The following is a 19,464-nucleotide window of genomic DNA, read 5'->3' on the forward strand; positions in this document are numbered from 1 at the left end:
GATCTAAATTACTAATTTATATCGAATAAACGATGGTTTTTACCAAGTTAAAACTGATGGAACGACTTATTATATACTATAGCAACTGGTATGACACATAAACTATGTCAGCAACAAAAGATGAGGTAGAAAATGAGAATTTTAGACACTAGCACATTCTGTGACTGGCCCAGACAACTACATTATTTTTTTAAAATTGTCTACAGCTGGTCCATATATGGGATGTCTACTTCAAAATCCAATAGTCAATGATTCTATTTTCTACATGATTTATTGTTACTAAACAAGTTAATGAGTCATAACCGTTGCTATAGCTATAGCTCACAATAAGTCATGACATTAGTTTGACAATTGACTATTGGGTTTGAGTTAGTAAAAAGGTTTATGTTTTCGACAGAAATCTGTAATTTAGATAGGCGCAATCTGTTGGTGGCGTCAACTACGACGATTTTGATTGAAACACTGGTGACAAACTTAATATGGGGATGGAATGTCTTGTATCAATAGTCAAAGCCCGTACGTTTTTCATAAACAAATATTTTATGCAATATCTTCATTTTAAAACTCAATATTTCCCTTCGGTGTGTAACTTTGTTTCAGAAGAAGCTGGAGAACTCTATGACTCCACGACATCTCTTTTCCGAAACTCGCGTTCGTCACGCCTCGGGTGTGAGGTCGAGAGTTCAAGTCTGTCTCATTTCTATATAATTGGCGGCGACAGTCACGGTGGCTAGCGATCATAACTAGCTTCAGTCCTCCAGGAGATGCTTGTTATTTTGTGATCCTCTGTGCTTTTAATTGAGGGTGCTAGCTCTAACGAAATACGCCTCAAAGCTTTTAAACTCCCACTAAACATCATTACTGTAGTTTTGCCATAGAATATTTTATACCAGTCTCAACAATTTGTGTTCATAAATTGATGCGTTTTGATTAGTGTAAAACACTACTACTTAATGTTTCATTATAAATTATCGATTCTTCAGAAGTTGCAATTGTAAAATCGCTTACTTTGGTAACGTTTGGATGACACTGACACACACTTCATCTCAACACTTGCATCCTTGCACTCATCTCCGTCGTAAAATATAAACATTTTGTTTACTAATCATTATAGAAATAATATTTCCTTTTATTGTATGCTAACGACCGAAAGTGAGACTGTCAAGGTACGGACGTTATTATTGACAAAACAAAAAAATACAATCAGAGAATAACAACGTTTAGTCTGTTGTTAGACTGTTAAACAACAAATAAGAATCAATGTTCAACATTCATTGCAGATTATAAAGTCACCATTAAAATGGGTTGAAATCAATTTCATAATGATAACTGCAAATTTGTTTGCTAAATAATATTATTAAATATGTTTCGAGTATCAACATACAAGGAAGAAACCTCCTTATCCAAGTTATACTGGAACATTCAAACACTGTCCACAGTTACGAGGGTATTTATAAACAAAACAGCCAAACATTTGGCGAACTAATGTCCAACCTGACCTTGGAAATGAATAATTCACACTTTGTCACTAGAAACAGAGGTCGTCTTCTCTACATGCAGGTCTACAAGAGGCGCCGGTAAAAAGACTATAACTTCAAGGTCCATGTTCTTAGGACTTGTGGAATATTCACGAGTAAATATGATTGACGTGTGTCGTGCGGCTTTGTCGTCGTTGGAAAAAAATCATCAAAAAAGTTATTTTTATACATTACTGTACTTTAATAATTTAATCTGAAATGGCGACCATACAAAGGTAGGTATTTTAAGCCAAGTATGAATGGAGATGAGTGTAGGATGAGTGGCGCGATCTTATAGTCTTGTTAGTGACTTAGGCTGACATGTTCCTTAGACACAGCTATTAATTAATAGCCCTACAGCCAATGGCAACTAAGGGACTTGCAGTTAACAGTGGAATGTATAGTGTAAAAAGTTTTGTAGATAGAAAGATAGAATGCAAATAAATATATATGGTTATGTTTTCATCGAACTAAACAAGGCCAGCCTAAAGATTATCTTCCTAAAATTGCTAAATGGCACAAGAAAACATTTTTTTTCTTCATCAAAACTATCAACGTCAACACTTTTGATCTCTAAACGCTTTCAGTTGCCTCAACTAAACACAAGCGGTATTTTTAAAAGTCAATACCTCTTTCAGAAAAAATAGCTCTGTTTTGAACATACTGTACAATTTTCTATGTTAAAGGCTTTTGCAAACCAAGTCTAAGTTGAACTATCCCTGATCTTTAGTTTAAACTGCTAGCATATCAGACTTCAATGCAAGAGGAACAGATGAGATTCTAATGAAGGGTTGTGTCCGCTTTCCCTCAAAAACGTTTGATGTTTACAATTACAAAATGCAAAAAACCCACACTTTGAAATTCAACACCCTTTCAGAGCAAGAAATCCAAGTTGAACAAACTTTAGTAGGAATTTAGGAGGTACTGTCATTCGGTAATTTTTATTGTGGGACAGGAGAGTGCTTTTCCGTCAACGCCCACTATAATAAAGAGTGTCTTACATCTGAATAAAAATTCTATTGGTAGATTTTCCCATGCCAATGATGAAGTTTTCATTAAATGTTTTTGCAGCAATTAAGTGTAGAATATAAAATAAGACTAGCTGTTGACCAACGTACGGGAACAGCTAGTTTACACGTATATAGTCAAATTTCCTGCAGTTTTAATGTGAAAATCATCTTGTAAACAAATGTCGTGTGACCAAATATTTATTCATCTGATTATAGGCCGATACGAAATTTTAAATCTGATAATTTTATAATAAAACAGACATTTTGTCGATGTGAAAAGCCCCAAAAGGAGATTTGCTTCCAATTCGCACACTGATTATAAGTAAAGTATAATAACTCTATACACAGTATATAGAGAGAGTATAGTCAATTGAGAAGTGATACCACCTTCTATCGCATTCTATAATTATACCATAACTTACCCCAGTGGCCACTGAAACCTTAAGAGGTTTCTGCCCTTCCACATCCTTCTATCACCTTCCTGTTCTATAATTATTATCACCACAATACAATTACTCATACTGTACACAAAGTAAGTCTAAATAAAAGAACTACCTAAATAAAACGATAATATCTTGTGTTGGTTAGTCTATGATAATATGCACTACATTCCACTTCACTGCATCAATTGTTAAATAAATAAGTAAACAAAGACATGTAAAAACAATAACAAATAGTTTTTTAACAGCTGTTTAGTAATTTGAAAAAATAACTTGTTTAGGTATTCAAAAAAATAAACGTGCTAGTAGGCTAGTGACGTAATTTGCCTATATTTATCGTAGTTTCCCATATAGAGTATTCATTTATTCAAACTATTTAATGTATTTCTCCCTAAAGTAAAGAATTACGCCGTTTGATTTTTCGAATATTCTGTATTCACTGGCTGCTATCATTGGTTATGGCCGATTTAACACAAATAGCTCTTAACAGCAAATAACTGCATACCAAAAGATTAGGCCGCGTATTCAGTGAAACCGCAGCGCCTACAATTCTTCATTCACAACGACAACGCTTACTTGTATTAAATTGTCACATTCTGTTTGCAGGCGCTTTCTATTGTAGTTCGTCTAGCATTTTGGTGTGAACTGAGATAGTTACAAGCAGTTATAGGTATATAAATTTTGTAGGCGTTGGTTCATTCACAGTAATATTTTAGTAATATTACTAGGGTAATTATCTTCTAAAAATCTCTTGACTGATTATAGAAACACTGGATATTTTTTGTTAGTTACTAGTTGTGTCAAATCTAATTTAGTGGTGCAATTTAATGTACACGTTGTAATAATTATATCCACGTACAAAATAAAACTATTCAGACCATTAATTTATTTGGTGTAGGTTACTTACTACAGTCGTCTTATATATTTTGGGATAATGTTGTTCTTTTATTTCACTTAACAATAATGAGAGGTTAGATTACTGACCACGACATTGATTGAAATAATCGATTTGGACATTTAACTTACCACACTGCTTTAGCTGTAATGTACTTAAGTTCGTTAGGTTTAACATCGATGCTTAAGTTTGACTGTTTATCTAGATGGGTTTTAAACACTCATATGAGCTCTTTTTTTGGTATTATTTAGTCGAACGCTTCCGTACTTGCAGCTTGTAAATGCGTGTATGTTTACCTATTTCTTTGGGTACAACGCAACAAGGCTTTTTATTAGCAATTTTCCTCGATGCTTTGTTGTCTTTAATCTTTACTGAAACGTCAACGATCTTTCTACTAGAACCTGTAGATTATTTGGCAGTTAATTATCGAATCTACACAATACAAGAATACGTCTACAGTTGGCTTGGCACCTCGGGTCGTATTGTTTTGGCGGGAACGGTAAGATCAGCTGGTGATAGATTACTCGCGCTGTCGTCTGCGGTATTTTTGTAAACCGGGCCACACGTTCCGATTTGCACCGGGTTTGCCAGTCAGCAATGGTGACGTGTTTTCACGTTTGTTGGGTAAGTTTACACGTTGTGCCAATGTATAACATTTTGTTCGGAACTAAAATATTGTGCAGAATCAAAATAGTTTACTTACAACACTAACTAAATAAAATCTTCAAAATATTATATGCATCTGAGGTATACAGGCAAACAACCTGCAATTACAATTACTGTGAACAATTAGTAAAATATTCAGCCCTCTAAACACCTCAGGCATTCCGTTGTTACCCATATAACCCGTATAACACCAGATTTACAAAATGTACGAAATCTGAGGAGGGTGGTTCATGGCTCTGCAGCTCGTGAGTGTAAAGTTTAGTTTGCAAATTAATTTACTTGACGTATTGTAAATGCCTTGTTGATGAATGAAACAAATGTTGTTTGGCTGATATTAAACCAATAACGTAAAGTTATTCCTTTACTGTACCACCGATCTAAAAGGGTAATTCCTTTAAATGTAATAGTAGTTTTTACACTACTTTACCTACGACAGTTTTTTTTTAATTACTAACAATCTGGTTTTTAGTTACTAATAATCACTACTCATAACTTCTTAGAGAGGTTATGTTTTCGTTTATTGTCAGTGCCAATAAAAGTGATGCAACGAATTATTGTATAATCAGCTGATTTCATGTAATTACGTGTTTGTAAAACTTCGTTAAATAATAAGTTACCTTTTTCAGTGAATAGGTACAGTTAGATCTCAGCATCGAATATTATAGAATATTATAAGCAGTTTGTGCTCTCATTTCCATCTCGTCAACTTCACTTTCACTAACTGACATTTTTAAAACAGTTTAATCTATCTTCCTTTAACTTCCGCCAACTTAGGTTAAGAATACGCGAGTATCAACAGGAACAAGTAAGATCAACAGTTAAAATTGTCAACTGATCAGCTGATCAGCTGATTAGTTGACGTTCAAAGCATTACAATTTTACTTCTTTTCCCTCAATTCTTGAACCTCATTGGTCCATTACTCGTGTTGTTATGAGAAAAACTATGCTGTTATGAAATGAAACTATGCTGTTATGAAAGTAAACAGCTGTTAAGTGAAACTTTTCTATTCTAAGAACTAAACTGAAATGTCTACTTTAAAAAACGGTCGTATGTAAAAGTTATTTAATTTCAATCATCCTGCATGTATCTTCACCTCAATACAAATAAAAAGAAAAATTCAGCAAATGTCTACCCTATCAACACAATAATGGTTTTCTCACTTATTTAACAACCAGGTTGACTTCTCACTGACTCAACTCTCTGGCTTTTTGAGACGAGACTTACTGTAGATGTAAAACACCCCTGCAACCATCTCAAGACTAGGGCGGATGGTTTGTTTAGCTGTCGTTCCTGAATATCAACAAATAATTGTTAAAGCAACAACTTTTTTAGTTAATATTTACAAATTTGTATTTTGCCAATTTAATTACCTTCGGCATATTTTAAAGCATATTATATTCTACATAATTTTTAAAAGAAAAGTATATTTCGGCTTTAAGCCAAAACGTGTATAAATGTGAGCATTGTATTTGATTGTTCACGTAAAATAATGTAATACTAGTGGCTTGTAGGGGCAATAGCCCCTATATTCTAGTAATTATTTTGTACAAAATATTAGTCTCATGGGTTACCCTACCTTAAATTATTATTTAACATTTTTGTATATTATGATATGTATAATGGTTATTACATACCTGCATAATGCATTTTGATGACTGCTCTGTTCATTGGTAATACGCTGTGTAATGCAATCTCATTTAAAAGTGGTAATATATACACAGGAATAAATTCATGTTCATCCAATGCTAATTTATTCTTCTTCCATTAATATCATCGTGCCAAATCTGGCGTCTGTTGTTCTCATTTCGAGGAACAATACCTCTGTGTGGTAGTCTTCCGACACTATACATTATCACTGTGCAAAAGAACAATACATTGTAAAGTATTAAGCTTAGAAGTATCAGATTATTTGTTAAAAAATTGTTATCTAATTTTCACTCAATAATGCACATTCAGGTTTGGTTATATTATTTTCAATTTATATAATCACAGCTGTGTTTACACTAAATACAAAGACATAAAATTATATTCACATGCTATTTTAATGTGAATTATTTTATCCCGTAACAACCTTTTGGTGCATAATTAAGAAAAATTAATAATTTTCCCCAAAATTTCAGGCCCAGACCTTTAAAATGAGACCTCTACCAGCTTTCTACGTCCTCCCGTTAGCTCACAATTTCATTGTAAAATGTTGGGCTTACGGAATTAGATATATAGATTGTGAAGAGAAACAGACACTCCTCTTAAATAAGTGTCAAAACTATACACATTACCCGGATTTTGTTCACAATTTATTGTATTTTAGCGAAACCATGCACTGTATTGTAGCCTGTATCAGCTTGTATTGCAGCAATACAATACAACACTATTGTTGGTTTCAGGGGGTGGTGGTGCACGAGATTGACGAAGGCCAACCATGTCAAACCTGTGACAAATGCAGCGACGGTTTTCGCGCGCATTCTTGGAGGTAATGTGTTACTTTTTAATAATCTATATAATTAAACATAGATGTAAGATAATATACAAAACTACACATTTTTATTCACAGATATGCCATAATTCATAAGCCTGGTAGGCGCCTACAATTTATAAACACAGCAAGCAAGACAGACGGGGCGGCGAGCATTTGAGAGTTACTGTACCTAGTACAGTAAGTCCTCACTATTCTTCATTACGTAATTCACTTAGATGCAAGCCAAAATATTTGGAACATCACTTACAAACGTGTTGGCATCATTGAAAACCTCCTAGCAACCTTGTAAGGCCCTTCTGCATTTAAATATTCTTTGGATTCCCTCATCGGGCTTGAAAGTACACATATACGTCAAATAACATTTGTAATAATATATTTACACTTAAACTGTTTACTCACAAGACGGTAAATACATATAAAAGATGGTAAGTGGTGATCGATTTCGATTGGACACTAAAGTCATCAAAGACCCAATTGGCGAATGACTGTGGAAATCGAAATCGATCACCACTTACCATCTTTTATATGTATTTAACGCCTTGTGAGTAAACAGTATTGGTGTAAATATATTATTGAGCGGAGCGAGCGTAGCTCACTTTCCCTCACTTTGTAACTTCTTTGTAAGAGCATCAGAATGTAATGGCTTGACCAATTGATATGAAATTTGGCCAACAGGTAAAGAATACTGAGCACAATGTTTTGGTAAAAAATATTTGCAATATTTCCTTCTGGATTTTATTTTACGGGTCACGCAATTTCGCTTGTTATTTTAATGTAAGTTGGAAGAAAAATGATATTGGGTTTAGGACATATGGGTTTATCTCGTTTTATTTAAATAAGATAAACATATGTTAATTGTTTGTAACTGTTTTGTTTACATTTCAATGTTTACTTTCATCCTAGGTTAAAGTTAGTTTATCGATGGAAGTAACAGTTTGCTATATTTGTTTTGAGCAAGGGTCAAAGACCACGTCGTAATATTGGTCGTCGCACCAATAATGCAAATATTGTAAGAGAGTGGCGTCGTGAACAAGAAGAACCAGATGAAGCAGTGGCGGAAGAAGCTGATAATGATAGGCAGTTAGCTAATCAATTCCAACATGAATTAAATGCACTACAATTTTATACTTGCACTAACTGTCATCGCCAACAACTAACAGCTTCAAACCAATCACCGATTTGTTCACGTTGTTGTTCAAATGCAACTAAATTCACGGCGTTAAATAATATGGATATGTCAAGTGTCCCGAACGAATTAACTGACCTGACGATTGTAGAACAAATGTTGATTGCATGAGTACATCCTGCTATGCCCATTTACAAAGTACAAGCAAATAGTCAGGATTGCCAGTTTCGCTACAAAGGTACAGTATGAACTAACAGATAAATTTGTCATCCTTTAGAACTTAAATAATATCGGGCAAACAAACGGTGAATCTGTTGAATGGGAACATATTGTAGGGTGTTAGCTGCTTTAGCCATTGACAATCTTTAAATAATGCTTCGCTCATTTATGCGTCTAAAGTGTAACGGCAGACCACCCTAGTTAAAAGTGTTATTTGAAGTGTTTTTGTACTTTCAGGTAATATAATAACACGTACGATGCTGATCAAGAATTGGTTTACATATACACTGTACATACATTTACAGCATGAAAGTGACACGACTTCGAATGTGTGTAATCATAATTACTCGAGGAAACATAACCTCAATACAGCAAGTAAACATGGCTATGTATACACAACAATGGCAGGTGAGAGGCCGTGACGCAATAGCGGCGTGTTTGTGAGTCAGCTGATCGTGACCACGTGACGTCCAGCTGACCAATCGAAATATCTATTGTTTCCCGCCAAACTGAGCCACGCTGTCTAGTGCGGCGAAAACAGATGGTTGTCAGTTTGAAACGCTTTTTCAAACTGTTTATTGGTGGGTATGTTAAATAATATACAAAATATTTTTATTACAAAAAACTTTAAAAAACATTATTGATATGTAGTTATGTTTTTAGTGTATAGAAATTTGATTTTTAACAATTTAAGATTGTTACAACAAACATTTTTCCAAACGCTTTTATAAAAGTAATTTGTTTTGTGTTTTTTTACAAAAATGTAAACCTTTTGACAAAATACGACGATGGATTGAGAAAACACTTCTTATCCTCAGGTAATAAGACTCAAAAGTAAAGCTCATGCTGTGATATTAGAGAGATTCATTTTATCGTTATCTACTCCTTCTGGGTTTACCAGAAAACGGACACACAAAAAAACCTTACATTTTAAAAGAGTGTGAAAACAAAAAGAGGACGAAAAAGCTAATATTTAAGGATTCTTTCCTACAATTTCCGTTATACGGGAAAGAGAAGAAAGGATTCCATAATAACAGGTGAGTCCAAACTGGTAGTTAACAAAACGTCGCACAGCTATTACCCTATAGTACAGTTCTATGTGATCTAATACTTCACGTAATCTTAACGTAATGATAGGCAACGATTACAATTATACCATACTACCATTAGGTCTGAAATAATAGGATTTACTATCCGTGGCAAATTGTAATAGTCTTCTCAGATTAATTAATAATTTACGAAGTAATTGTATTTTCGAACTACTTCCCTGAAACGTAACGTAACTACACTGTCTGCCGCTTAGGCCTAAATAAACAAGATAGACTTAGGCCTAAATATAAACAAGATAGGCTGTTTTTGACAAGTTGATTTAAATAAAGTTTTGCTTAGATATAGCCTACACGTTTGAATGTATTAACTGAAAATAACTTAAACACTCACTTCGTTTCAGTTCCATTTTCCATTATTGTAATTCTTGTGGTTGTTTTTGTTCTAGTCATCATTTTATGCCCAATTTCTTCTTGTGTGTGTTTGTATACAGTATATAACAGTGTATTGGGGTTGAGGGGTTCATTATATATCATGACAGATCATTGAATATTAATTGGGCCTTAATATTTGGCTTAGGCCTAAATATTTGAATTAGTTACACACAAAAATAGAAGTGTCCCAACATTCAATGTATATTCTTTGCAGGTAAAAAAACGATTATACTCAAAAAAATTTAACCTTTGAAGCATTACATTTTTCTTTTAACGATTCAACTAAGTAGTTTTCGAAAATTGTATTCCCTTAGCGATACTGTAGGCCTACTTACCGTTGAACATTGTAACTTTTAACTTATATCATTGACTATATTTACCATTCTTGTAACACCATACGTAAAGTTCAAATATGACGAATTGCATTTTATCCACCCTGACACTGATCGTTGAATGTATTTTTTTATGAAGAAGGGATTGGAATTGTTGAATGTTAGAGAACATGAATTCTTTTGCTAATTCCCTCGATACTATTGTTCTGTTGTTCCGAGGATAGTGGTACCATGGATGAAGGAATATGTAACTTGGTTGAATTAGTTTATCTATGATAATAATGTACAACGAAAACTGTCCACTTCATGATCATTGCATCAATGACTGACACGACCGATGCGTATTTAAGCTGTGTATGAGTGAAACAGTGAGATGCCTTGTGTAGTTTTGTTTAACTAAGAACACTTTTTTCCCATAGTAATTTTTAAAATCCCAATCATGAAGGACAGCTGTACCCAGTTTCAACCTCTTAAAAGCCTTTCCTCATATTCGATCCAATTACTTTTTGAGTTTTAGGTCAATTCTTTAGAGATAGCTTCCCAGTTAAAATGGTCGGATAAATCCTCATTTGGTTTCCTTTTGCAACAATTCTTTCACACGAAAAACGTGTATTGAACAATGGATGTGTTATTGCAATTGTTGCATAAACTTACATTCAAATCAATGTAGAATGGCACGTGCGACTTTTTGTCGTACGTCACAATACGCACGTCCGACACGTTCACTGTCCAAGCCTCGCCCTGTCATCAGCTTACACGTCTACGTGCCGGGAAGTGCATTTCATCTGCTTGACTGGGCATCAGGGCCAGTACGCAATATTACCTTTACTATGGGGGGTGCACTGGTCTACTAGTAAAGAGCGGGCCTTCGGTACCCGAGGTCGCGGGTTAAAGACCTGCCAATCACCAATGACTTAGCTATGCGATTGGCATGACTCGAGACCACGAGGGTTGTACTGCTTCCCTTGCACTATTTTCGGAGTTTTGCCTTTCGGAGCAGTGCCTGGGCTTATAATGAATTATGACATAAATGAATGACACTTTTAATGATCAATACGATACTATATTATGTGACAATCTAATTAATTCTAAATCTGACGCCACAAGCAATCTTCTTGAGTCTTTCCATCTCCTTTTGCTAAACTGACCATGTACTTCACTATGCTTGTTTGTTACTATTGCTATCGAAAACGGCTCATTCTCATTTCCAGGATCGCCTGATCTAAAGTGCATACTTTACTACCATACGATAATAATCCATATATTTATATCTTCCATACCACTTCCTTTAGACTCAAATTTAGTTTGTTACAATTCCCATTATTTTGTCGTTTAATGTTCTCGGCAATTTTTATGTATAATGTAAAATTGGTAAACCCTCATGTTTCTAATAGCCTATTTAGACAACCATCAAATTTATATTTTAATAATTAGTTATATAATTGGCTTAAATTGTTTATTTTATTTCCCATTTTACTTAGATGAATATTATGATTTGCTAACAAAATATTTGGTCAATTTACTCGAAATTGACGCACTCAACAGTTTCCAACAGAAACAAGCATCAGAACCAACTTACAATGAATGAGAAGTCTACTTGCTCTAAGGTCAATAATAAATCCATCGGTTTATTAATGGCCCATAAAAAATGATTGAATTTTAGCTAGTCAACTGGTTGAAATAGTTATAATTTCCATCCACATTTTTTATCAATTTAATTTCTTATGTGTATAAATGATCTTCAGTTGATGGTAAAACGACGTGTTTCTAATAGCTTATACATGGCCTTTGATAAACATTGACTGGCTAGTTTGCGTGTAAGTTAAAACAGCTGATTTATATTATTCGTTCAGTTCTAATTTAGATTAGCAAATAAAATCAGTAAAATACTGTTTCTATTTTCATCAGTGGTAGTTTCCAAATGACCCATGATACATTCTGTGCATTCTTTTATCAGTTGTATTTGCCTCAACGTTTTCCTTTGTACTGTATTTAATTTGATGGTTTATGGACATATGCTGAGATTCTTTGTTTCAATTTTCGTTGTTAATAACCATCATGGAAATCCATAAGCCGTAACCATCCGTAACTTAAAAACTTTAAAGTTTATGTTAGTTTTAAAATTATCACATTTGGATTAGTTTATTTGTTGTTTGTGATTCTTTTTTTGTGTTTGTTGGTTTGTCCAAATAACATTGATAATTTGATAATGAAAGGACGCGTTGCAGAAAGTCAACAGTCCCGGAAGGTCAAATAATTTATACCTGTGCCGCTAGGTCAAAAACTACAATGTTTGCAGTGTCTGTAGATCAAAAATCCCAGTAAGTCAAATAGTACAGTCCGGGCTAAAAACGTAGTCTATGTTAAAGCAATTGACTTATTGGGAATTTGACCTAATGCAACAGCAGTTTTAATATAACGAAATAAGATAAAATATAAGTTTAGTTTCGCTGAGTCAACAGTGCCGGAAGGTCAAAAGTATGATCTGTTAAAAACAACGATAGTCCTCTCGACGCATGACTTCAATAATTTCGTGTTTTGGTGTACTTAAAGTTGTGCTAAAATTTTGAAATTTGGCACAGAGCTTCTTGGTTAGTCCTACTCGATGACTATTTTGTTGGAACTTTAAACTATTTACCGATCTAATTAATAAAAATTGAAAAATGTATGGTGAAATAGTTTTAAATCGTGATTTCTAACATGAAAAAGTTAGCATGCGAGATTTTTTTTTGTTTTTGGGTTAGAGAAGTTTTGTCTGTGGCAAAGTTGTAGCTAAAAGTGTGATGCGTAAAATATATATTTTTTAAATTTTTTACAATCAGTTGTTCAATAGATAACTTGGGTTGAAGAGGACGGCAAATTTAGCATTTCGCAACGCATGGAAAGAACTACATCGTACGATGGGACTGCTGAGTGGACTTTTAATTTACACTTCTAAGGACAAGAAAAATATGAATATACAAATCACCAGTTCATTCATATTATTTATAAAACATCTTTCTGTATTACCAGCTTACACTTTTCACTTATATTAATAAGAATACATCATAAACAGGGTGTTAAAAATAAGCGGGGAGATATTTTACCTAGTAATTCCTTGGGTCAAAATAAACAGAAAATGAAGGATACCGTAACATTTTTTCCAAAATCGTTTCGTTAACCAGGTATCCGCCATTTTGTATTTTTTACATACAAATATTTATCTTTACACTTTTCCAACCGATGTTAATGAAACTTGGTATGTATGTTAAGGTAGGAGAGACCCATGTTATTAAAAAAGATTCATCTCTATTAACCTTAAAATTTCAAAATTTAACACTTAACTACAATATAATATACTTTACTACACCACAATATTTACGTATCACCATATAAATCTTTAATAAAATAAAACGTTCACATTTTTAAAATCCAAAGTAAATCAATACAATCTTTCTATTTTGAAAAATATAGTAAAAAAATATGGCGATGTTAAAATAACGACAGGTGAGTTTCGATCTGGGTGTTTCAGGTTTGAACCTAGGAGGATTTAACATTAATTAACATTATAGTTTAATCCTCCTAGGTTTGAACTGATTGAGAGGAATACATGAAACCGAAGGGGGAGGGATCACAAGTGCATTAGTACTTACTTTGATGGATTTAACAAAAACCTTTTCTATTTCACTTATTTTCAGCTGTTTAATTTCAAACGATACGTTTTAGATACATCATTAACATGATTATCATCATCATCATCATCGTTTGAGTTTGGGTTTGCGGCAATGTATTTTTATGAATAAAACCTTTAACTTGATACCAAACTTGACCTCTGTTGCTATTAGTTGACTGTATGGACTATTAATTAACAGCTGTGGACAACCTTATACGAGTGTGAGTAAGTCCGAAAACAGAGTAAGTCCGAAAACAACTCTAAAAAACAATAAGCAATAAATTGCAAGAACCGTTGCTTATATCATTGTGTGTAAACCACATACAGTACACCTGTATTCTATCTATTTTACCTTTTATTTTTCCAAGACTTTATAGAAAATCACGCATTACGTGATCAGTGAAGAAAGGCTGTATCCCATGTGTTTTATAGGTAAAGAAGACAAGGGCGGTCCTAGACATATATTTTGGGGGGGTCACCGGGGGCCTGGGGGGTATGGAATACCCCCCAAAAAGGAGGGGGGTAATGGGGTTCCCCCCGGGGAAAATATATAAATAAATAAATATAGGCTATACAGGTGATCAACTCAAGGAAGCCACCATTGGGATATCGGAAACGGTAAGAATTAGAGAAAACTTAAAATGGGGGACATTCCTTTATTTTTTGTGGCAGTTAAAAATATGATTTTAGTTTCTTTTTTTTACTCAGCCGCCATTTTCCAAAATGGCGGCCAAATTTGAAATTTCTTATTTGACACCCTATATTTTATCATGTTTTCGGATAGAATAGGCAATTTAAAAACTTTTTTATCCTTGACATTTTTTCGATAAACCCACTCGTTTAGGAGTTACAGCCTATGGAAAAATGACTTCCGGTGTACATTTTACATCATGTAACTCCGAAACAAGTAAGTTTATAGCAAAAATGCGAAGAGTAAAAAAGTCTTACAATTGCATCCACATTCCACAAAAGACCATAAAATTCATTAAAAATATGAATTATATTATTTTAAAAATGGCGGCAAACTTGAAAAGTGGAAAACTTTGTATTTTATAGTCTTTAAGGAATGTAGATGCAATTCTAAGACGAATTTACTTTCTGCAATTTTGCTCTAAACTTACTCGTTTAGGAGCTACATGATGTAAAATGTACACCGGAAGTCATTTTTCCATAGGCTGTACTCCTAAACGAGTGGGTTTATCGAAAAAATGTCTAGGATAAAAAAGTTTTTAAATTGCATATTCTATCCGAAAACATGATAAAATACCCCCGCCGCAGCAAACCTGCAGACTAAGCGAATTTCCATTTGCCTGATTGGATTTACACTAAAATGTCTCCTTAAAAATATCGCATTTATTCCCTATTTAATAGAATCAGTTTAACACATACTTAGGTTTGCTGCAACAGGGGGGGGGGGTAAAAGTGTTTTTTTTATGTAAAATGTTAATAGTTAGTAAGAAATAAAAACATTTTCCAAATTTGGGCAAAATATGTTAATAAACAAGCAAACTACAACAGTTTACTTATTCTCCATAAGAATAACATGGGAATTTTAAATTTAAATTTGTTTGGAATTTTCTCCGTAATCATTAGGCGCATTATAACGCTTCAATATACTAAATTACTTGTTTTTTTAAGCTCTACAAAATAGTTTATAAAGAAATTGCAAAATTTTATGTTTTTTGGGTCAAAAATGGGAAAACCCCATTTTTACCCCATAAAAGCCCCCATAAACCCCCGTTCCCATGGTCCGATCATGCTGGTTCGCGAACTCGTTCGAATAAACGTAGGTTTACACGTTTGTACCAAATTTCATCGAAATCGGATAATTTTTGCTCGAGTTATCGCGCTAACGGACACATATATAAATAAATATATATATATAAATAAATATATATATATATATATAAGTATATATATATATATAAATATATATATATATATGAATTTGAACGGATGGTATTTTTGGCCTCTAGGGACCTCAAAACGAAAAAAAAAAATTGGTCCCGGGTCCAGGTCTTACCATGAGTTCTACGGTAATAGCTTATTCCCTATATGGGAAATTCGCTAAAAACTAAAATCATATTTTTAACTGCCACAAAAAATAAAGGAATGTCCCCCATTTAAAGGTTTCTCTAATTCTTACCGTTTCCGATTTCCCAATGGTGGCCTCCTTGAGTCGATCACCCTGTATATATGAATTTGAACGGATGGTGTTTTTGGCCTCTAGGGACCTCAAAACTAAAAATTAAATCGGTCCCGGGTCCAGGTGTTTAGTAGCTTATTCCCTATATGGAAAATTCACCAAAAACCTAATAGTTATATAGAACAATATTACATTCAACCAGCTGTTGGTTAAAACAAATTATATGGGACTAAAACAAATCAATGATTACAAAGATTCCTTTAAAAATTAATTTGAACATCCTACTAGTTTACTATGCATATTTAATTAATCTGCCATCCTCATACCTAAGAATTGAATGTATCAATGGTCAGCATTACACATAGTATAAATAAGTCAACTCTAAATATGTCTTTAAATTTGTGTCACATATGCTGAATGTTTACAGCTGTTATGTTAAGCAAATTATATTGAACTAAAAGCTAGCTTAGAAGGTTAGCGTCGGCTGCTAGACTTTAAAAAAATTAAAACTTAATTTCTAAAAAAACTGGTACCCTTAATTATAATTATGGCTTTGACATTCCCTGGTTCTCAAAATTATCTTTCTTTCAACACAAAAATAATAAAAATCCGTCGACTGGTTGATTCAGAATGTGAAAAAACCCCATTTACGTTTTAATAATATATATGATAGTTTGGACAGGTTTCAACCCTTCCGAGGCGTAATACGTTTACACAGTTTATGTGTAGACTACATTATAACTCATAAAATAGTTCTAAAATTAAATGGATCTCCTTTTACAAACGTATATAATAACCAGAAATTTTCAAATCGCCCTTGCATGTATTTCATGCCACAAATTTTGACGAAAGGCTTTTTATTACATAAACTATACCTATTTACAGTGTTGACCAAACAGTTGGCAAGAAGCATTAATAGATAAGCTATGTACCAAATATGATAATTTTAGCTTTATTCTAATTATGACAAAACACGAAGTAACTAAAAGCGAGTTTTGTTGGTGTAGTAAGCGTTGCAGGAGGTCTACTTTATACTGAATCGACGTTCACTTTTATTGCTTTTGATCTTCCGGCACTTTTGACTCAGCGAAACTGAACTTGTATTTTACCGTATTTCTTTATATTAAAACTGCTGTTGCATTAGGTCAAATTCCCAATAAGTCAATTGCTTTATCATAGACCACGTTTTTAGCTCGGGCTGTACTATTTGACTTACTGGGAATTTTGATCTACAGACACTGCAAACATTGTAGTTTTTGACCTAGCGGCACAGGTATAAATTATTTGATCTTCCGGGACTGTTGACTTTCAGCAACATTCCCATATTAAAACTGCTGTTGCATTAGGTCAAATTCCCAATAAGTCAATTGCTTTATCATAGACCACGTTTTTAGCTCGGACTGTACTATTTGACTTACTGGGAATTTTGATCTACAGACACTGCAAACATTGTAGTTTTTGACCTAGCGGCACAGGTATAAATTATTTGATCTTCCGGGACTGTTGACTTTCAGCAACATTCCCTAATTAAACAGGTTTTTATAAAGTATATAGCCTAAAATACTTCGGTTTGATAAGTAATAAATAATAAAAATATAAAACTCCCATAGTGCGTAACGTTTTTTTCGTAAATTTTAAGGAGTAATATGTGTGTAACCCCTGCCAATAAGCAAAACCGCTACCTATGGAACAAATTAAGGCCATTCATGTGAGAAATGAAGATACTTTAGCTATTTTTAGGGTTTGAACAGTTATATCGTAGACAAATAGGATAAATATCCTATTTGTATATGGTCATATCTTAAAACGTTTGTTTCTTCATTAAAAATGACACTTCTGTAGAAACTAAATATATAATTAAGAGTTTTACACCATATCACTGATTTTTTACATGGATTGCTGACATTTTTTACCCCAAAGCTTAATAGCAGACATTCTAGGATACTTAGCAATCAAAGCACTTTTTACATACGTACAAAAATATATTTACAAGATAAATATTACAGTAATATCGGCGTGTCTGTCTCAGTAGCGCTAGTAGTGGTGGCCATAGTGTGAGGGGTGGTGTGCGTGGCCAGTCTTCTTGACTACGGCATTGAACCCGTTGTGCTTGTCTGACGTGTAGTGAACTTCCCTCAGAGTGCCGTCGGGCTCGGCGACCTAGAGAAATACAAATGATCAAATGCTTCATAACGTCATAAGGTTGTCCTAAATATATACAGGTATAAGTGGCTGTAAGTGATGAGTAGTATTTGTGAGCATGAATTCAACAACTTGTGTCTACCCAATTTCTGAGCACATAGGCTATTGCACAAAATTTCTGAAGCAAGGCAAAATAATTGGGTATGAACCGGAATACTTTTGTTGAAAATCTAACAATACACAATTAAACTTTCTAGGAAATTAAATCTAGACCACTAAGGTATGATCATTTTACGTGCTACCAAAAAATATTACTAAGAAATGTTAGAGAACATATTATTCACCCTACTTGACTGAATATCACAATAACTGAAAATCCCTCTAGTACCAAGGAACGTAGTTCTAGTTGTGCCCATAAGTTGTATGCTTTTATGAATAATTACCATGGTCAATGAGCAGTCAAAGCTCTAGATGTTGAAGAGTTAAATTTTAAACACCAAACTCGAATTCAAAATTCAAACTTGACGTTATTTCAACTCAATTAGACCTAATACCAATAGTTAATTTGATTACAAGTTAATTATAAAATTGATAAGAAAAGCAACGGATCTATGACTTCACCTTGTAGAATCCCTTGACCACGTCACCATCCCTGGTCTCATGTTGACTCTTGTAGTCGCCAGTGTGAGGGTCGTGGACGTCGTACTCGAACCCGTACTTGGGATAGGCCTGGAAAAACATGTTATTAGTGTTGTGTTGGTTATTTGAGACATACTCCATCAATAGAAATTTCACGACGTTTCGGGATCTGAAACCTGACCCCGTCTTCAGATGCGAAAGATATTAACATCACAAGATGAAAAAAATCAATCATTACCGGGAACTTTATGACCGAAACAACTGTTAGAGGTGGTGCAATTTAAGACGGCAAACGAGATAAATTGGGGAAAATATAAAATGTTGATAAATACATGATTGGTTTTATCTATGTAGTCCGAGGACGCGATCTTAGTGTTGCCACAACAACTACAAAGCCTCACAAAATGTTGCTTAAAACCATTACATACAACAGTAAAAACAGAGTTTTCCACAGATTATAGATTTTAAAAATGCGCTCATTGAATGGGCACACAATTGATTGCCTACATTATCTATTCCAATTGTTTTATTGCCAAAAATGAACCCACAAGAACTTGTCATATTTAAATTCCTACTCATCGTCACACAAAAAACGTTAATAATGAGAGTAATTTTTCTACAATTGAAATATTGTTTTCCTACAGTCACCTGACAAAGTTGGCTTCCTTGTACTGTTTATAGTACAGAAAGCTGCTAATTGCTGCATATTTATACTTTGCCGT

The 19,464-nt window shown here is 33.8% G+C and overlaps 2 protein-coding genes across 2 annotated transcripts in view; one reads left to right on the forward strand and one right to left on the reverse strand.

Annotated features, from left to right (window-relative positions):
* Positions 1–19,464, forward strand: part of LOC128985864 (four and a half LIM domains protein 2) — a 316,238-nt gene that overhangs the window by 11,894 nt on the left and 284,880 nt on the right. The window contains exon 2 of the mRNA XM_054405812.1: positions 6,914–6,999. Coding sequence (XP_054261787.1) covers positions 6,914–6,999 — 86 coding nt within the window. The remainder of the gene's footprint in view (positions 1–6,913; positions 7,000–19,464) is intronic.
* The window catches only part of LOC128986500 (uncharacterized), a 49,462-nt gene continuing 47,926 nt past the window's right edge, over positions 17,929–19,464 (reverse strand). The window contains exons 11-12 of the mRNA XM_054406901.1: positions 18,725–18,832; positions 17,929–18,121 (exon numbers count right to left, since the gene is read on the reverse strand). Coding sequence (XP_054262876.1) covers positions 17,996–18,121; positions 18,725–18,832 — 234 coding nt within the window. The 3' untranslated portion in view covers positions 17,929–17,995. The remainder of the gene's footprint in view (positions 18,122–18,724; positions 18,833–19,464) is intronic.

Source organism: Macrosteles quadrilineatus, unplaced genomic scaffold (assembly GCF_028750875.1).
Source record: "Macrosteles quadrilineatus isolate MER2022 unplaced genomic scaffold, UCM_ALF_1.0 Scaffold_2__2_contigs__length_208266976, whole genome shotgun sequence".
Lineage (NCBI taxonomy): Eukaryota > Metazoa > Arthropoda > Insecta > Hemiptera > Cicadellidae > Macrosteles > Macrosteles quadrilineatus.